This window comes from Gobio gobio, assembly GCF_949357685.1.
Source record: "Gobio gobio genome assembly, chromosome: 3".
In the NCBI taxonomy this organism is placed as follows: domain Eukaryota; kingdom Metazoa; phylum Chordata; class Actinopteri; order Cypriniformes; family Gobionidae; genus Gobio; species Gobio gobio.
Window position 1 is genome coordinate 52,890,854 of NC_137099.1, and position 19,366 is coordinate 52,910,219.

The 19,366-nt window shown below is 37.5% G+C and overlaps 1 protein-coding gene across 1 annotated transcript; it reads left to right on the top strand.

Annotated features, from left to right (window-relative positions):
- Positions 1–6,589: 6,589 nt before the first annotated feature.
- LOC307123748 (putative E3 ubiquitin-protein ligase HERC4) lies at positions 6,590–15,900 on the top strand. Its single transcript, XM_079812430.1, has 24 exons — positions 6,590–6,820; positions 7,880–7,994; positions 8,080–8,156; positions 8,234–8,458; positions 8,596–8,687; positions 8,774–8,904; positions 9,041–9,168; positions 9,280–9,350; positions 9,444–9,562; positions 9,804–9,863; positions 9,966–10,071; positions 10,153–10,342; positions 10,428–10,585; positions 10,687–10,761; positions 11,270–11,362; positions 11,450–11,533; positions 11,628–11,729; positions 11,853–11,993; positions 13,053–13,219; positions 13,361–13,421; positions 14,781–14,851; positions 14,995–15,178; positions 15,271–15,373; positions 15,574–15,900. The coding sequence occupies exons 1-24, from the start codon at positions 6,613–6,615 to the stop codon at positions 15,783–15,785; spliced, it is 2,973 nt and encodes a 990-aa protein (XP_079668556.1). The 5' UTR covers positions 6,590–6,612; the 3' UTR covers positions 15,786–15,900.
- Positions 15,901–19,366: the final 3,466 nt, after the last annotated feature.

The window sequence follows — 19,366 nt, forward strand, 5'->3', positions numbered from 1 at the left end:
TGTGAATAAAAAGTACATACTTTTGAGTGTGTAGCAGAAGAGTATGCAAGCTTTGGGACATACTACTTCGTCATCTTTAACGGACTCTGTTACGTGCGTCCCGTCACCGTTTAAACTGCCCTGTCAATCATCGTCACAGTTCAAATCCCCACTTTCAGTTTAATTTCCTACCGAATCGGAGAGAAATGTAGTCGGTCGTTGATCTGCCTTTCGTGGGTCTTTAATGCAGAGACTCCTCTCATGTGTTTGCAAAGTTAATGGCCAAACTATCATTACAAAAGTTCTCAATGCTGCTGAAGGAGAAATATAATGTGGATAATATTGAATAAATATCTTTTCGTCAGGTTAAATACTGATAATTGCTCACTCAAACCACTTTATCTAATCCTCTCCACTTAACCGTCAGACTCGCGTAACTGTCATGTTTGTAGTTTTTTAACACTTTTTATCCGCGTTTGTAGTTCTAATCGAATCCTCGTCCATCTCGCAATGGGTTGTGGGCAATATCAGCCGTTAGAGTGCGCATCGATCTGCACTTCGGCTTCTGACCGGAAATAGTAGACCATCCGGGAATCTTTGGAATACTCTTTTCAACATACTACGATTTGGGACATACTAATTCTTTTTTCGAATACTATTTAGTACGGATAGTATGCGAATTGGGACGCACCACTACATATTGACCCGGAAGTATGGGAACGTCTTTTTGTTGGGTGCTGTTGCCATGGTGAATCGTAATTTCGGAGCTCCATTGATCGTGGCTTTTCATAGTTGGAGTGCATGTGCTTAACTCAGAGTCAGTCTACTCAGAGTTGATTAAACTACCTCAATTCAGCTGTTCTGAAACCCAAAACTCAAGAGTTTCCCATCTCAGAGTAAGTCAACTCAGAGTTCAGGTTTAAACTCAAAGTTGGTTGAACCTCCTTACTGAAACGGGCCCCTGATGTAAGCAACACAGCTACAGCTATTAAAGGTCCCATGTCATGGCATTTTTCTATTATTTTATAATGTTTGCTGAGGTGAACTTATATTGTTAGTATGATTTTTACATCATAAAATGTCATAATTTAGAAATAAAAGGCCTTTTTTGCAATACTGATGTTTGCCCTGTGGCTGAATGCCCTGTTTCAAGAGGCGTGTCTGCTGTGAGACTTCAGTAAAAACGCCCACTGTTGTGATTGGCTGACATCTTTGCATTTGAAATGAGCGGAGGGGGCGTGGTTTAACGAGGTCTACGACGCACGAGCAGGCACGAGCTGCTGCCAGAGAGACGGATGGACCAGAGTTCACTTCACATCGGTTCTGTCAGTCTCAGTTCAGTGAACTGTTGTAGTTACAGCATATACTTCAGGTTATTAGTCTATTTCTAGTCGGAGTAGGGTTGCCACCCGTCCCGTAAAATACGGAATCGTCCCGTATTTACAAGCAAAATGACGCGTTCCGTATCAAACCAATACGGGACGCGATTTGTTCCGTATTTTACATAGGTCAAACATAGTTCAATAAACACACAAGGATTTTGCAGTGTGGAGAATACTGATAGCAAATATAAACAAATCAATTTCACAATAAGTAGTACAGGAGCTCATTTGTGCGTGATTGCGTTTTAGCGGCTTTGTTGTCATAGCGGCGGAGTCTCGAGAACTTGCGCTGTGCCGTGTGCCTGTAAACGAGCTCGCGTCGCGTGCGTCCACCGTTTAAACGCAAGACAATCTCCAGATATAGAGCTGAATATCAAAAAGGTATCAATGGGTCTGTCCAGTAACTCATGATGAACCTCAGGCCAACTGCACACTTTGTGAGAAGCATTTCAGTGTCTCAGACTGACTGTCTTAAAGCAACAGCGGTGACAGGCACATCTGTGCTTCTAAAGGTAGCCTATAGTTTTTTTAATGGATAATATATTAATATAATATTCCATAAATTATCAGAGCTTGGCAGACAGAATTATTATTTTTTAGACAGGTTAATTAATAGATTATAGCCTAATAAATGTAATTATTAATTTATAATTTAGCTATACGCTATAATCATACATAACCAATAATCCTGTCGTATAAAGTTTATGACATTTAAAAAAAAATTTAGATAAAAATGGGACCAATAACTACATGATAACATAGTCATAATTTAAGTAAATTAATTTTAAAAAATTACATTTTTGAAATTCAAAAAAGTGATTAGTGGTTCAGAATGACTGCTTAAAGGGACAGTTCACCCAAAAATGAAAATTCTGTCATCATTTTCTCACCCTCAAGTTGTTCCAAACATGTATACATTTCTTTGTTATGTTGAACACATAGGAAGATTACTATGGAAGTCAATGGTGCCCCCAAAGAAGCCTGGTTACAAACATTCTTCAAAATATCTTCTTTTGTGTTCAGCAGAATAAAGAAACTCATACAGATCTGGAACATCATGAGGGCGAGTAAATGATGACAGCATTTTCATTTTGGGCTGAACTGTCCCTTTAAAGTGCACCAAATAGGCTACTAAAAAGTTCTTTAGAAATAAATAAAATAATCAAATTTAAAATAATATAAAATGTGCTCTGTTTCAAGTTCAACAGAGGGGGGGGGGGGGGGGGGGAGGGTCGTGAATGGGTGTCCCTTATTTTGCCACACCAAAGGTGGCAACCCTAAGTCGGAGGGACTGTCACTCATGTCAGAAAGTTAGTAACTTTAGTAAATTATGGATTAGCGCTGACTGGAGACGCGAACCGTTTAGAACGATTCAGTCCGATTTGGTGAACTGACTCGGTTCACTAAAAAGAACCGATTCAAAAGAATGATTCGTTAGCGAACCGGACATCACGGAGACGGAGCTCAGCAATTGCTAACAGAGTTATTTATAGTAACTACTGAGTTATGAGAGCGCTGTCTGTCAGCGCAAGTTTATTAGGGGCCAAGCACCGAAGGTGCGAAGGCACCTATTGAAACCGTTCCCGTTCTTATTATTATTTTTCATCTTCTTCTTCTTCTTCTTCTTCCGCCACGAAGTCTATGGCAGCCCATAGAACCGTATGGTAAAAAGTTGTGAAATTTGGCACACTCATAGAGGACAGTCTGAAAAGTCACCATAGCAAATTTGGAGTCTCTAACTCAATCCCTCTAGCGCCACCATCAGTCCAAAAGTTGACTCATGTTTATGCTTATAACTTTTGAACCATAAGGGTTAGAAACAAATTTTCCTCTGATTCCTTGGCTCAAGACGAATCGATTGCACCGTCATTTTCCGTCATAAAAATTTTCCCGCCATTTTGAATTTTCGAAAAACCTACTTTTGCGAACTCGTCCTAGACGGTTCATCCGATTTGCACGAAAATTGAACCAGATCATCTTCAGACTATGCTGACAAAAAATCTTGCAAATCAAGTTGATTCGTCAAATCATTTTCGATAAACGTGCAAACAAATTTTACGTAGCGGTTGCAAAAACACACTTAAGGTAATATCTCCGCAGCGCTTTATCGTGTTCAAACCAAACTTGGTACATGCATGACAAGCATGACATGAGGCAACATGCAGTGTTTCGGCGCAGCGCCACCTACTGGTCCGGAGATACAAAAAATGGCTGTTTTTGCTTATAACTTTTGAACCGTTTGTCCAAAAATCATAAAAGTGGTCTCGTTAGATTCAGGACGGCATACCGAGTCGGCTGATATCAAATTTCGATATTACCATATCGGCCATTTTGAATGTTGGCCATTTTTGAATTATGTACTAAAATGCCGTATTTTATGACCGCATGAACGGATTGTTACGAAACTCAGTATGGGTCATCAGCACGATGCCCTGAAGTAGCCTGACAAGTTTTGAAACAGCGCCACCTAGCTACCACCTTTTTCAAATGCTTATAACTTTGGGTGGGGTTGACTTATTTTCATGGGAGTAACTTTTTTTGTCTCCTGAATCCTCGCCGAGTCCAACGATACCAGACTTGCTAGGTTTCGGCGTATGGTTTGTGCAGCGTTGTAATTTAGCGCTTTAAAAACATTAGCTGATATCTTCGAAACCGCTAGTCCGATCGAGACGAAACCAGCGTCAGAAGTTCGAAAACATAGGTCGATAGCTATACACTAATACCCAAATGTCAAAATTATGATAGTAAGGGGGTGTAAAATCCAATCAAAGTCAGGTGTCAGTCATTTTTCATGTGTTTTTTCATATAAATGTCTATAACTCCAAAACTAAAAGAGATATTTTCACCAAAATTGACACAGACATGTATGGGCTCACTCCGAGGACACATAAAAAAATGGTAGGATTGTGCCACTTGGTGGCGCTATAATAGAACAAAACATGAAATTCCCATTGACTACAATGCAGCATTATGATATAAAATGCTATGCTTTACAAATGAATTGTTGTATCATTACGAAACTTGGTATGTGCCATCAGAACCATGCCTTTAAGGTACTTAAAAGGTTTCAAAACAGCACCGCCATGTGGTCCATACTTATAATTAAATGGCCACTTGTGGCTATATCTCTGCAATGACATATTGACACTATATTGACACCCTGCTTTGATATATTGACACCAATCTTTGCATGTGTCATTGTTCCCTTATTCTGGCCACACCACATCAAGTTCGTAACCGTGCCACCTATTGGTTGAAAGTGATAAATCATTAAATCATTATTATTGACTGTATTTTTTATTTTACAGCTATTTTGCCTAAAATCACCTTAATAGGTCTTTGATTGCTCATTGCTGCAGTTGATCTGACATTGCCAGCCATTTTGGCATGTCTTGTCTTCTTCTTTGCGCTTGGCCCCGATAATGGCTGCTTGCAGCTATATTTGTGTTTGGATCTGAGAGTTCTGAATAAACACGATTCCCAGTCACACCGAGTCCGTCTTCATCATTATTACCAACTTTGTAACACATGCAATGTACCATTACAGCTATCGAGATGAACGAGTTACGAGTAAGTGTTGATAATAGCATTATTTTTAGATATGTTCCTATCATATGAAAAGCGTCAGTGGATCCAGTGAATTGGATCATTGAGTACACACTGCAAACAAAGACACAACAGCAGTAATCGAATGTGATCCAGTTTATTGTGGGGATAGCTGGCTAGCCTAGCCCGTATACCCTCACGCTTACCCCCCTTCTGCTTAATCTCGCGCCGCGTAAGGCGCCTCCGCTGTGGGCCAGATGCAGTACTGGGGGTCGGGGATGTTGAAGGCCGACAGGTCAGTGCAGCCCGAGCTTCGGCGTGTGTGAGGTTTATCTCTAAAGATGTTACTCTGCTGATGTTGAGCAGAAACGACTGTATACACATTTTAGAACAGATAGACGCGACAAGAACGTACAAAAACACTGACTCACAAGATAGAAAACACGAAAACACTGTTCTGTCGGGAGAGAGAGAAGCCGCTGCGTGTGCACGAATAATAAATAGTTAGCTACACATCAGAAATCACTGATCACAGATCAGAAGGAACTGAAAAAAGACTTCTGTTTTCATTTGTACATCCAAACACTGAGAAACTGCCAGCGTTCACTCTTCACAACCCATGATCTCTCAAGCGTTTGCATGGGCGTGCCAGATTCTCTGGGCAGAGGAAAGGGAGGGAACACTCAGGACTAAAGTCATTGACGCCATCAACCACAAGAGGGGGTTCTGGGAAGAGTGAGACAGATGCTGGAGTTCTGGGGCTGTAAAAAAAACAAAACAAAAAAACTTCAGCAGTCATTTGGTAATAAAGTTGACATTTATAACGACAAAGAACAGATAAAGTTTTCTGGTGGTTTCTGTCTCCAGTACTTTGACACCAGATAAGATACGTTTCTTTTTCAAATGTAGGCTATATATATTTTTTTTTACAATCCAAGACAATGAAATATTTACATATCTCCAACAGTTTATCTCGCCTGGTCGGGCTTAAATAAAAGGACCAATGTTGTACTAATTTAACAAATAATGACTAATTTGAAATCTTTAATAAGACCTGAATCCAACATTTACAAAAATCTTTAAGACTGGGCCAAAATAAAAAGGTAACTTGAATAGTATTTGGCGTCTCGCGTGATCGTATCGCTTTACATTTTGTAGTGGAAGAGTAGTGCTACAAACCATTAACACTTAACTATAGATGTCTCGTCGAATGCAGTCGTGTTTGTGAAATTATAACGTTAGGCTATTCGAGAACATTAGCACAACCTTTACATGTTAGTACTATATGACCATCCACGTACTGGGAATATGGCGGAGCACGTCGACATAGCCTACATATTTTTAGGCGACCCTCCAGAAAGTCATCTTAGAACGCGTAAACTTTTTTAATGTGTACCCATGTAAGTTACATGTCCATGTCGCGCAGTGTCAGTTTAATCAGTTGGGTTGGGTGTGTGGAGGAATTTCACCTAGATTTGACTTTCGTTTTCCGATCATCATCATCATCAGTTCATTCATTGTCTCTGACGCTATAAAAGCGGAAAAATAACAACAAACTTTACTTTCGTTTCGTGAGAATAAATAGTCCAGAGCTTGCTTAACAAAGCAGTTTCGCTCTCGTTTTCGATGTATATTTAAGGAGAGAGTGTTCTTCAGGATGCAGAGAGACACTGGAGTCTGAATGTCTCATCCGTCAGCTGTGGACATGTTGTGCTACTGGGGAGCGCAGGTCAGAGAGGGCTTCGGTCTCTTAAAGCCTGACAAAGTCAAACATGGCAATAGTGGAATACGATCCATGTCCATATCAGTTCAGGACATGTCAGCTGGAAGGAGTTTTGTTGGATTCATCCGGGATGGGAAGGTCTCGGTCCTGAGATTGCGCGGTGAAGACTGTGATCACGATGGAAAATTTAGTAGGCTATGCACTAACTTTAACTCTTTTTTTTCATTCATAAAGTTGACATCGTTATCTAATACTTAACAGATAAAAGTTTCGAATCTTTCATTTTCATATAGCCTTATGTGATTGTACATGAGTTCACTATGCTTTATAATGTTTGTGACTATGGAAACCGCTTACCTGTCACCGTCCCGCTGGCGGGACACCTGGCAGTCATTTTTTGATCGGCTTTTTTCGTATCATATATTTGAGTAATTATCATAAATTAGGTATCATTCGAAAGCTTACAAACTCAAAATTCATCCTGTGAAAACCGTTTTGAAATTGGAGGTTGCGTTACCATGGAAACGGTACTTTAAATTATTCTAGCGGGCTCCTCCCCTAGTGGGCGTCGTCATGTTTCATATTACAACATTTATTTTAACTACTTTATAATAAAAATCTTTTCTAATCTTGACAAAACACATATCGTCGGAAAGGTCTGAGTCTCAGGGTTCCATATTTGGTGACCATTTTGTGATGGAAGGGATATTTGGACAGAAATTTACAGAAAAATGCATCCATAAAACAATCAATGGAATATGTGTGACACCCGGTGGCTATTTGTGGTACAGCGCCTAAACAAAATATCATGGGAACTTCAATTTTTGTGATATCAACTTCAAATTTGGAACACAACTTGGTTAGACATATGGCTTTGATTTTATAGTAATTTTAGATTAAAACATTTTTGTAAAATATATATTTTATATAAAATAAAAATATTTTGCACAGTATTTTTTATTTACAGTAAATTTAAATTTCCATAACTTTTTCATACTTTCATATTTTGAATTGTGTTCACTTCAGCAATAATCTGCCGAGTGTCTGCTTTAAAACAAGACCAAACTTAGGTCTATATTCCAAAGCATTCTTGAATTACAGCCCTTTAAGTTTGGATAGTGCATTTTCATGTGTATTCTCAAAAAGGGGGGTGACAGGTAAGGGGTTAATTGTAATTATATAAGTGTCTATTTGTATGTTTACAGTCTGGACATAAGTTGAACTGATGAAAATATTTTATTTACTCCAGAGCAACTTCAGCTAAAGAATGACAGAATCCGATCGATTGTCTGTGGAGGAGATGGTGCGGTTCTTCTTGCTTATGGTGGAAGAATTCTCATTATGGACAAATCTACTATGTGCAGGTGTTTATGCATAACTGTATAAATGACCATAAATGATAATAACAAATATACTGTATATATCTGACAGATTGTCTTGTGTCTGCAGTCCTCTCAAAGGTCTGGAAAACAGGCAGGTGGTTCAGGTCGCATGTGGAGACCAGCATTCAATGGCACTAACCAATGGTATTCATGAGCATTTCATCTAACATCGGATGTTTTTTTTTAATCTTTTGACATCTTATGAGCTGTTGGTGTTTCAGATGGTCAGTTGTTCGTATGGGGTGAGAACTCTCACGGTCAGCTGGGTTTGAGGGAAGAAGAGCATCGCGGCTCTCTGTCAGCTCAACGCGTGGAGAGTCTGTGTGGGATCCCACTGGCTCAGATCAGCGCTGGAGGAGACCACAGCTTTGTGTTGTCTCTCTCTGGAGTCGTGTTCGGATGGGGAAAGAACTCGAGTGGACAGCTGGGCCTCGGAGACACTACAGGTCTGAATATTTCATCATGTACAAAATAAATCAGTAATAGTATGAAAGTACATATACATATACTACATTTGTGCAATACTCTGTCAAATCTATATCAAAGCATTGGAAGTTATGAATGTACTGTTTTTCCACCACAGACAGATACGTCCCAACGGTTGTAAATAGTCTGAACCGAAAGAAAACCATGTCCATCTCATGTGGAGGGGAACACACTGCCACTCTATCAAAGGTAGTATTTTGTAATATTTTATATATCCATATTATAATACCATATTTAGCATACAACAAACTGGACAGAAAATGTCTATTTTTCAGGGTGGCACAGTATTCACATTTGGATCAGGAGGTTCTGGTCAGCTTGGGCACAACTCATTTGAAGACGAGCATCATCCGCGGGTGGTTGCTCAACCGTGGGGATCTGAAGTGTCACAGGTCACATGTGGGAGGTAAACTAGACCTTTCATAAGCTATCAGTGTTTCAGAGCAGTAGTACAGATTTATTTCTAACTCCTCACATGGTTAACATGTCTGATGTATGAGTTCTGCTCAGTAATTTGGCTTTTGATTCTTTCTTGTATAAAGACGTCACACACTTGTGTCAGTCGCATCGTCAAAGTTGATCTACTCATTTGGATGTGGGATGCAAGGGCAGCTGGGAAATGGAGAAATGATCAAGCAGTCTGTGCCTTTTCCTGTAGATCTGTCAACTGGTAATTAAATCATCTTTTAGCAATAGGCTATATTCTTATGAATACTTTTCTTATGAGTACTTAAGATGTTGCTCAGAACTCTAAACTAAACTAAATGTTTGTTGCACACAGAATGTGATCATGAATATATGATTAAAAAAATCATTGCTGGGGAGAATCATTCCTTTGCCTTGTTTTTCAAGGTACAGTAAGACAGACAGTTTTCATCCACAAAATTGTTTAACAGTTAAATTATTGCTGCACTGTGATTACTTATGTTTTTATGTATGTTGTAGAAACTGAATGAGTCGAAACCGAATCCAAGCAGAGGGATTTTGACATTAGATGACAGAACGATTGACCGATGGCTGTCTGAAAGGAAATTGATAAAGAATTCCTGGAAGGGGATAAAGAAGTGATTGTTTGACTCAGTTTTATAGACAGTGCTTCCACCGAGATAATAATGCTAAACGCTCCTGACTTTATGTACACTACTGTACAGTAGGTCCATGAAACAGTCGTTCTTAACATCTTTATTAACATAATTGAATCAAGAAATATGTTCAAAACGAGGTGATGTACAGTATTTTAGATATGGGAAATAATATCAATAGACTATAAAAATATTATTTAAAGTATAGTTTTGTTGTTCACAGGGACATAAACAAAGTGTTCTCCTCGGCTGCCTCTCTGAATGGAAGTTTCCTCAAAACAAGGTAAACATACTCAGAATGAGGTAGTCTTATCTAGTAGTTCCTCCTTTTTGTGCCTAAAATGACTTTAATTCTTTTAATGACTTTAATTGTCTGTCTTTGTAGTTGTGATGAACATTATCAGACGTCTGAGGAGCATTGTGGGTTGGATTTGGATCTGGTTAAAACATCCTTTGCAAAGTTATTAAACGATGAAGGGTTGATCTCAGAGGTAATAGTAAATCCAACATTTACAGAAATGTTCATTACATTTTAAACCATGAGATCCAGTTGATGTTTTTTTGTTCCTCAGGTAGTGAAGGTGGTTCAACAGAAACTGCTGCCGTCTCTGAATCCAAATCCAGCTGGTGTGGAAGCTCTGAGACTTTACCTTCTCCTCCCTGAGCTCATCGGACGACTCCAGGAACATAAAAGAACTGAACTCACTGAAGCACTGGCCTCCAGAATCCTTGATCTGAATCCCGCTGCTCGCAAGGTGTTAGGTAAAGCTGGAGGACATTTATATCCTTTGTGTTTTAGACCTTGTTCTATTTGTATTCTTATGATACATGCATGTTATATTCTCAGAGACGTATTGGTCCAAACTGCCTGAGGATTGGCTCAAAAACTTGGTGGACTTATTTCAAAAAGAGTCTGCTATGTTAATTGGCAGGATTGCTGTTAAGTTGGACAGGGACATAGCACACCTGCCGAAATGTGCGCGGATCCTTCAGATGGTCTATCAGGTGCCTTTATTATACATTAGATCAAAATTATACTAAAAGTAAACATTTAACTGTATTATTTTGATAATGGTAGTTTCAATAACAGTGTTTCTGTTGGAAAGGTCTGCCGCAGTGCCCACAGAAACATCACAAAGAGTGATTTCATCATTCATGAGGTCAATGATCTTCAAGAGGTGGTGAGGACCAAAACATTTTGAAATTCCTACTGGTCAAACTATATGGGCTTTTCAATGGCTGATGATGTTACCGTGTCATCTACTGCTGGGGTGTTCAATCCTGCTCTTGCCCTGCTCTTGTCTTCAATGTCCTGCAGAGTTTAGCTCCAAATTCTCCCAACATCCCTGCCGAGAAGATTCTAGTAATCCTGAAGACCTTGACTACCTTGGTTCAGTTTTGTTTAATTGGGGTTGGAGCTAAACTCTGAAGGACAGTGCCACCTGGTCTACTGCATATCTTTTTAATCTAGGCAACAGTAAATATGGAAGCAATCACTGTAATCATACATGAGTCAAAAGTGACACAAGTCACAAGTGGCATTAATACTCCTGTTACAGTTATCTGCTGATCATTTGTGTATTCACATATTGATTGACCATTAATTCCCACTTACAAAAAAAAATAATTGGGAGAAAAAAACAAACAAAAAAACTTTCTTGATCATTTTTGTTTTCCCCAACTCAACAGCTGCAAACCATCAATGTAGATCTGAACAACCAGCAGTGCTTTGGCTTGCCTGAACAAATCAATGCATTGGTGGCACAGCAAAGCAACTATAAAGTGAGCCCCAAAGACTTTCTACCATATCTGATATGTATGCAAATTACACATAAAATAAACATGATGCTCCTATTTCTTTTGTTACAGACAGTCTTAAAAAATCTCTCATCACTTCCATGCATCTTTAACCTGGAGGCCAAATGTAGCTTTATGCAGAACAGAACATGGCAGGTAAAAAAAAATAAAAATCTAACTAAAGGTTTCCTGGGAATTACTTCTGTGTCCATGTTGTTTTTAATCACAGAATGAAATGCTTTAATTGCAGGGTAGTTATGAGATGACTCTGAGACGCACAGCTCTGCTGGAGGATTGTTTCTCTATACTGAGAAAGGCCAGCGAGCATCATCTCAGAGGATACTTCCTGTCGGTAAGGAAAGAGATGATGTAAAGTTTTCATTCAGTAACATACAGGGTATTTTTTGTATGCAGATTTTATTATACAAACTGTTACGAGCTGCAGTATTAATACATTATTTTGGTTATGTAACAGGTGTTTTACACAGAGGATTTGAGAAAAACAGATGTGAATAAGAGAGACCTTTTTCTCAACGTGTTTAAAGAGCTTTATGCACAAGAGTCTCAGCTACTCATGTACAATGACAACAACACTTTGAGCTGGTTCCCCACAAAGGTAAGCAAAATACTTTTTTCATTAGGTCATGCTAGAGACTTAAATAGTGCTAACAACATTTAGTTAAGTCAGGTTACATACCTGAAGCCGGGTGCACACGGTACGATTGTACGAACATGATCTCCGCTGTAAGCCATGACACACTGCGGGATCTCAGTCGTCATTAATGTCCGACTGTACGGCAGTCAAGATGTGTTCAAAACGGACACACGCAAGACATCATCAATCCGTGACACGTTCAGTGACGTGAGCTGCATTTACATGTGGGATAGAAATGATGGCTAGCAAACCTAGACAATCTCTAGCATTAATCATTTTGATCATGGCTTCTATTGAAAAGGAAACTGGAAATAAAACATAGACAGTGTGTGTGGAGAAAGTGGTGGTTTGTTGCGGTCTCACTAGCTGTGTCATCAGGTACTGCTACTGCTCCTACTGGTTTTTGATTTAACGGTCGTAGGAGAAGTCACACTACAGGACTGTGCCTCAAATCTGACACTGCCAGAGTTTCTTTGAAGGTCAAATTTGATCGAAGTGAGCATTATTCGGTCGTGTCAAACTAACGATTAAAGACTTCAGATTTTGGCCTGGGATCCGAGGAATCTTTTAGGATTTACAAAATTTGTCTCAGATGGTCAAATTGTGGTCAAAATCGTACAGTGTGAACCTGAACCCGGCTTAAGGGGCCATTCACATAGAACATGCTTTTACTTTTGAAACCATGTGAGACGCAGCGAGTGTGAGACGCAGATAGTGTGAGATGCAGAGAGTGGAATGGGGAAAAAAACATGTTTTATTTTTAAAGCTTTGAACTTCTTTCAACTTGAGTGCAGTGTTTTAAAATGCTGTCATGCGCTAGACGCTACAAAAGACAAGAGTGCAATGGTCAAACACGTCCGTCTAGCACATGTTTACATAGAAAAACAATGAAAAAGTAGCACAGTGGAATGGAAAAACACTTTCTACCTACCTACTGTAATGCCTCTTTTGTGTTTTCCCATTTATTTACATTTTTATTATTGTTCTCTTTGGCACTAACCACTTATTGTCCCACACCAGCTCAGCGTGGAGAAGGAGAAGTACTTCCTGTTTGGGATTCTGTGTGGCTTGGCCTTCAACAACACCTCTGTAGTGAATCTGCCCTTTCCTTTAGCTTTGTTCAAGAAGCTTCTCAATGTCAAACCATCTCTTGAGGACCTGATAGAGTTCAGTCCGGATCTTGGCAAGTGAGTGTTTTTACAGTCAATGTTATCTTGATTCTCTTGGTATGTTTTTGACTGCTAAAATGTAAATCCATGGTCTCTGTATGTGCTGCCACCGATCATTGAGTGACATTATTTAATGAATCTGAAACATGATGTTCTCAGGAGTTTGCAGTGCATCCTGGACTGCAGCGATGATGTTGAGGAAATGAACACGTACTTCACGGTTAGTTTGTGTTATTATGTGCAGTAATGTAGCTTTTTTAAGACCTCATTCACTAATAATTGCGTGGATTGTTCAAATTTATACACACAGGAGAACTTCGCATGAAACATTTCTGCCTAATTCACAACACATGCATACGCACATGAATTTGTACTTAACCTCATTCTAATATTAATGAATTTGGAGTATTCTAAATGAGAGAACGCATGTTCAAGGTTAATAATTTGCATAAAACACTCTCAAACCATCTCCAAATAAGGACTTTCTACTGCCTAAAGGCTAATGATTTCTAAAGACACAAGAAACACCTTTTATACAGACAGCTGTACATATGCATATCTGCATTTTTATGCAGAGAAACCTCTCAGCTTGGGCTATTATTTACCCATTTCTTACTTTTTTTATGATGAAACAAATATAAGATGAAATAGCTATGTATAAAATTATACCTTAACATGTTTAAAAGGTGTTGTGGAAATAATTCTATTCGAAAAATGAGGAGGAAGGAATACAAATCCAAACCTTTGAAAAGTCAAAGTATCAAACATGATTTTATTTCTTGCAAGAAATAGGCAGTTCACATACAGAGAATGTCTGTCATGAGAAGGGCCAAGTTAGCTCTCCTCGAACATCATTATATACCTCTCACACATCCTGGGTCGGTTACACCCAATCTTTGTTTGCCTTAAAAGGAAACATCTTTATTCAAGACCCCTTGTCTGTTGTAAATTCTAACGTGTCAGCACAATATCCACTTCTGCAGAAGTTCCTGTTTTTAAGCTACATCATTTTCACACATTCTGTCTATTCCTAGTCTAATTGCAGCTACGCACATACTTGTCACACTTAAAGTACGATATGTCATCTTGACCTCTTGCACTACCCAGCTTCCTTCCAACTGAGCACTCTATCACTCAGAACAATATGTTCCCGCCAGCTAGTTTCCATTTATCACCCAGAACAATGAGTTCCTGCACTTAACGTATGCATTTCTAAAAGCTTGGTTACATTTCTTTAATAATGATTAGTACAAATACATGTTCAATGTTAAATGTTCAATGTTAATGTTAACAAGTGATACACATCTAGGAGTAAAAGGTTAAGGTTCACATCTTAAGTAAAAACACCTCTAAGTAAAATGAACACTTCTAAGAGTTAAAACCACATCTAGATGAAATAAAAACACATCTAATAGTAAAACACATCTAAATGTAAAATTTCCTTCACAAAGGCCACCCAGAGTATGTGAATTTTGTATTTTGAAAATGGAAATGTTTGTATGCAGATTTCACACATGTTTGTCTGCACACAAGGTTAGTAAATTAGCTTAAAAATAAAAAATATTTCTTTCTCCATAAGATCACATGGGATGGAACGGAAGTTGAACTGGATCCAGCCGAGCCAGGAAAAATGGTCACAAATTATAACAGGTCAGGGTTTTTTTAAATATAATTTTATAAAGAAATCTAATTATACTGAGATACCCATATACATGTCACTCACTAGAACACTGTATTTGGACATAATATTTGATAATCTTAGTAAAATGCAAAGATGTTTTTTTTTTCTGCAGAAGAGAATTTGTGGACAAGTATGTGGATTACATCCTGAATAAATCAGTGGAGGAAGTGTTTGAAGAATTCAAGAGAGGCTTCTTCAAAGCGTGTGACCGAAGCTTGGTGGAGATGTTTGAGCCAGAGGAGCTGAGAGGAGTTCTGGTGGGCAATGAGGAATATGACTGGGACGTCCTCAAACAGGTCCTTGATAACACATATGTCAAACAGAAATAAAGACTATACTATGCTCTCAACAGTGTAAATATTAACTACATATATCTTTTGATCATTAGAACACAACATATGAAGGATCATTTCATGCTGAGCATCCAACCATCATCTCATTCTGGGAAGTGTTTGATGATCTGACACCAAATGAGAAGAAGGCCTTTCTATGTAAGTTCACTAGTGATTATGTGGTGTCTAGTAATCTAGAAAATGACATTTGTCGAAATTAGATCTAATTTTATTAAATTAAACGTAATATTTTTTGTATCTACTCTAGCTGCTCCTATGATTATCAGATAGTGACTTTGTCCTGTATGCCATCCAGAGTTCTTTCAAATAAACCTTTCCCCCTGTTTTCCTCTCTAAAGTGTTCATAACAGGGTTTGAGAAAGTGCCCATTCTGGGTATGAGTGCGGTGAAGATGAGAGTGAGATCTCTGCTCAACTTAACTCAGGACCATCTACCACAGGCCCTCACCTGCCATGCTCTGTTAGATCTTCCTGTTTATCAGAACAAGGAAACACTCAGGGCTAAAGTCATTGACGCCATCAACCACAAGAGGGGGTTCTGGGAAGAGTGAGACAGATGCTGGAGTTCGAGATCATCAAAGATCTAATAACTTGATCAGAGCTTTAGCAATGTCTTGAACACTGGGGGACCAACCCATTTTAAATGTAATTGAAGTATTTAGCCCTTTAACTGTCACCCCCCTTTTTAGAATACACATGAAAATGCACTATCCAAACTTAAAGGGCTGTAATTCAAGAATGCTTTGGAATATAGACCAAAGTTTGGTCTCGTTTTAAAGACGACATTCTGCAGATTATTGCTGAAGTGAAAGCAATTCAAAATATGAAAGTATGAAATAGTTATGGAAGTTTAAATTTACTGTAAATGAAAAATACTGTACTAAATATTTTTTATTTCATATAAAATATATATTTTACAAAAAAGAATTTACTCTAAAATTACTATAAAATCAAAGCCATATGTCTAACCAATTTGTGTTCCAAATTTGAAGTTGATATCACAAAAATTGAAGTCCCCATGAGATTTTGTTTAGGGTGCTGTACCAAAAATAGCCACCGGGTGTCATTCAAATTCCATTTATTGTTGTTTTGATGCATTTTCCTGTAAATTTCTGTCCAAATATTACTTCCATCACAAAACAGTCACCAAATATGGACCCTTGAGACTCAGACCTTTCCGACAATATGCGTTTTGTCAAGATTGGAAAAGATTTTGAATAGAAAGTAGTTAAAATAATTGTTGTAATATGAAACATGACGACGCCCACTAGGGGAGGAGCCCACTAGAATAATTTAGAGTAACGTTTCCATGGCAACACAATGTCCGATTTCAAAACGGTTTTCACAGGATGGATTTTGAGTTTGTAAGCTTTCAAATGATACCTAATTTGTGATAATTACTTAAATATATGATATGAAAAAAAGGCGATCAAAAAAAGAGCACCAGGCGTCCCACCTGTGGGACGGTGACAGTGAAGGGGTTAAAGGGATATAAGGGAATAAAGAAAAAGAAGAACTCTAAAAGAACTTTAACTATTTTAAAAGAATATTTTTATTTTTAAAAATGCACACATTCACTCTTTGTATGCGTAATATGTCGAAAATGGCTGTTTTAATGTTTCTGTCTCGTCACATTCAGTTATGGATTTCAATCACTGTGTTTGTAACAGCCCATGTTTAACACTCAATTCCTGCTGTAATTATGTGCTGTAAAATGTTTCGCAGTTAGAATTTTTTATAACAATGTTTACATTTATATTCAAAATGGATAAAGATCTCTGTTGGCAAGTTTTTTTTTTGTTGTTGCTTCCAGTACTTATGCATATCTAGAGGTTTATTTTCCAAATGTTATAATGTGTGCTGTATTTATTAACTTAATTTAAAATAAACGTGTCTATAATAAATTGTTTATTTATTTACTTTTTTTTATTTAACAAACCAGAATTTATAGAAATGAAATATTTACTTTTCTCCAAACACAGATTTAATCTTGCCTGGTCGGGCTTAAGTAATAATAAAAAGCTAAATATTGGACTAATTAAAAAATATATATTATAATAAACTAATAGTCTTTCAATATAAACTCTTTAAAAAATAACATCGAAGACTGTGGAAAAATGAAAAAGTAGATGGAAAATTCAGTCCTCATTCAATACGACATAGTTTAAGAGAATATGTTGTAAGAATAAAATAAATAAATGAAACATTAAAGTAAATCTAACAGGCATATCCACAAAATATTAAATAAATACCCTTTAAAAACCTAATAATAAATATATATTGTAGTATATTATTTGTATAGTTTGCCGTTTCAAACAGGCTTTCAAAACAATTCAGCCTACTCACAGGGGAGCTGAAGCTCATTAAATATGCACAACTGTTATCCAATCCTAGCCGTGGGCGTTTACTTCCAAGTCTTCAGTGCGGCACACCCATCAAAACTGAGCGTGTCTTGAGAGAGCCTCAAAACCAGGGTAGAAAATAGCCTATTACTTATTCATTATGATGTTTTTAAATGTAAAAACCACGCGAACATCATAAGTTGACCTCAGACAACAGTATAACATTTTTTTAAAAGCCAGTTCATGACCCCTTTAAACACACTTTTCACAGCTGGTCACGATAAAGACCATATGCATACTTCATGCAGCATTGAGTGTAGCTTTTGAAAGGGAACATGTTTTTATTATTATTATTATTATTATTATTTGGGATTCTTTGAAAGCTTTCTATTATCGATAAATACTGGTCTTTTGAACCTTCTATTCATCAAATAATAATTGTGAGCATATTCATTCAGCATAAGAGACTTCTTTTAAAAACATTTTTAAAAATCGTACATATCCCAGTCTGAACTGGGGCCCGTTTCAGAAAGGAGGTGAAAACTCTTGAGTATGTTAACCCTAAAATGAGGGAAACTCTGGGTTTTCTGTTTCAGACTGGGAGGTATGTCAAACCCGAGAAAGCAGGGTAAGTCAAGCCCGTTTCTGAAAGAGAGGTAACTTATACTCAGAGTCAGTTACCACGGTAACTTACTCTGTGAACCTAACCTGGTCAGGAGCAGGTTTTCTTTGGTAAACCCAGAGTTTCTTTCAGTCTCCTCCCGTTTTTAAAGCGCCAGCGGTGGTTAAATACTTCATTCATTCATTCAAACGCCACAAATGCTTTTCTTACTGAGTATTTTGGCCGTATTTAAAGTACAAATATCAATTTTTTTATTTATTTAATCTAAATCTAATGTAAGCAAAGTTTACTTTAAACTAGGGCTGTCAAACGATTAATCGCGATTAATCGCATCCAAAATAAAAGTTTGTGTTTACATAATATATGTGTGTGTACTCTGTTAATTATTATTTATATATAAATACACACACATTCATGTATATATTTAAGAAATATTTGCATGTATATACTGTATATACATTTATATAATCTATAATATATATAAATATAAATGTTTTATAAAAATAATATTCTTTTCTTAAATATATACATGTTTGTGTGTGTATTTATATATAAATAATAATTAACAGAGTACACACACATATATTATGTAAACACAAACTTTTATTTTGGATGCGATTAATCTTTTGACAGCCCTAAAACAAATAAAATTATCTGCCACTTGACAATAATACATAGAAATACATAAGAAAAGCATTCTTTGCAGTGGAGGAACATTCATTCATTGCTTATATTTTCATTCATGAGGACACTGTCAAAGTGACAAAAATGGCTTGTGCTTTTATACAGGATCCTAACATTCACTTGATAATCCTCTAGAAGTAACCTAATAATTAGAATTTCCAGTGGTTGGACGCATTGATGACACTCATATTCCCATCATCACACTTTCTGAAAATGGATTACTGTATGGAATGGAAGGATACTGCCAGATGGTAGTACGAGATATAGGCCATAACCACCACAGCTGTTAAATACATTTATTTACAATTTTTTATGGTCATCTTTATTTCCTACAAATCACTGTAAAAATTAAAGGTGCCTCAAATATCCTATCGGATACTCAAGGAACTTCAAAATGTATTTTAAGTGCCTCAAAGCTCTTTCTCCTATAGTAGGGTTACTGGTGGAACCACTGACAGTCTTTACGGTTCTTGCAGGAACTTAT

What these genes read in the sequence shown, in the direction of transcription:
- LOC307123748 (XM_079812430.1), top strand. Translation starts at nt 6,613, where the DNA reads ATGTTGTGCTACTGGGGAGCGCAGGTCAGAGAGGGCTTCGGTCTCTTA. An exon ending in TTCAATGGCACTAACCAATG is followed by an intron (nt 8,157 to 8,233) that starts GTATTCATGAGC and finishes TTGGTGTTTCAG; the next exon opens with ATGGTCAGTTGTTCGTATGG. An exon ending in TCAGAGGATACTTCCTGTCG is followed by an intron (nt 11,730 to 11,852) that starts GTAAGGAAAGAG and finishes GTTATGTAACAG; the next exon opens with GTGTTTTACACAGAGGATTT.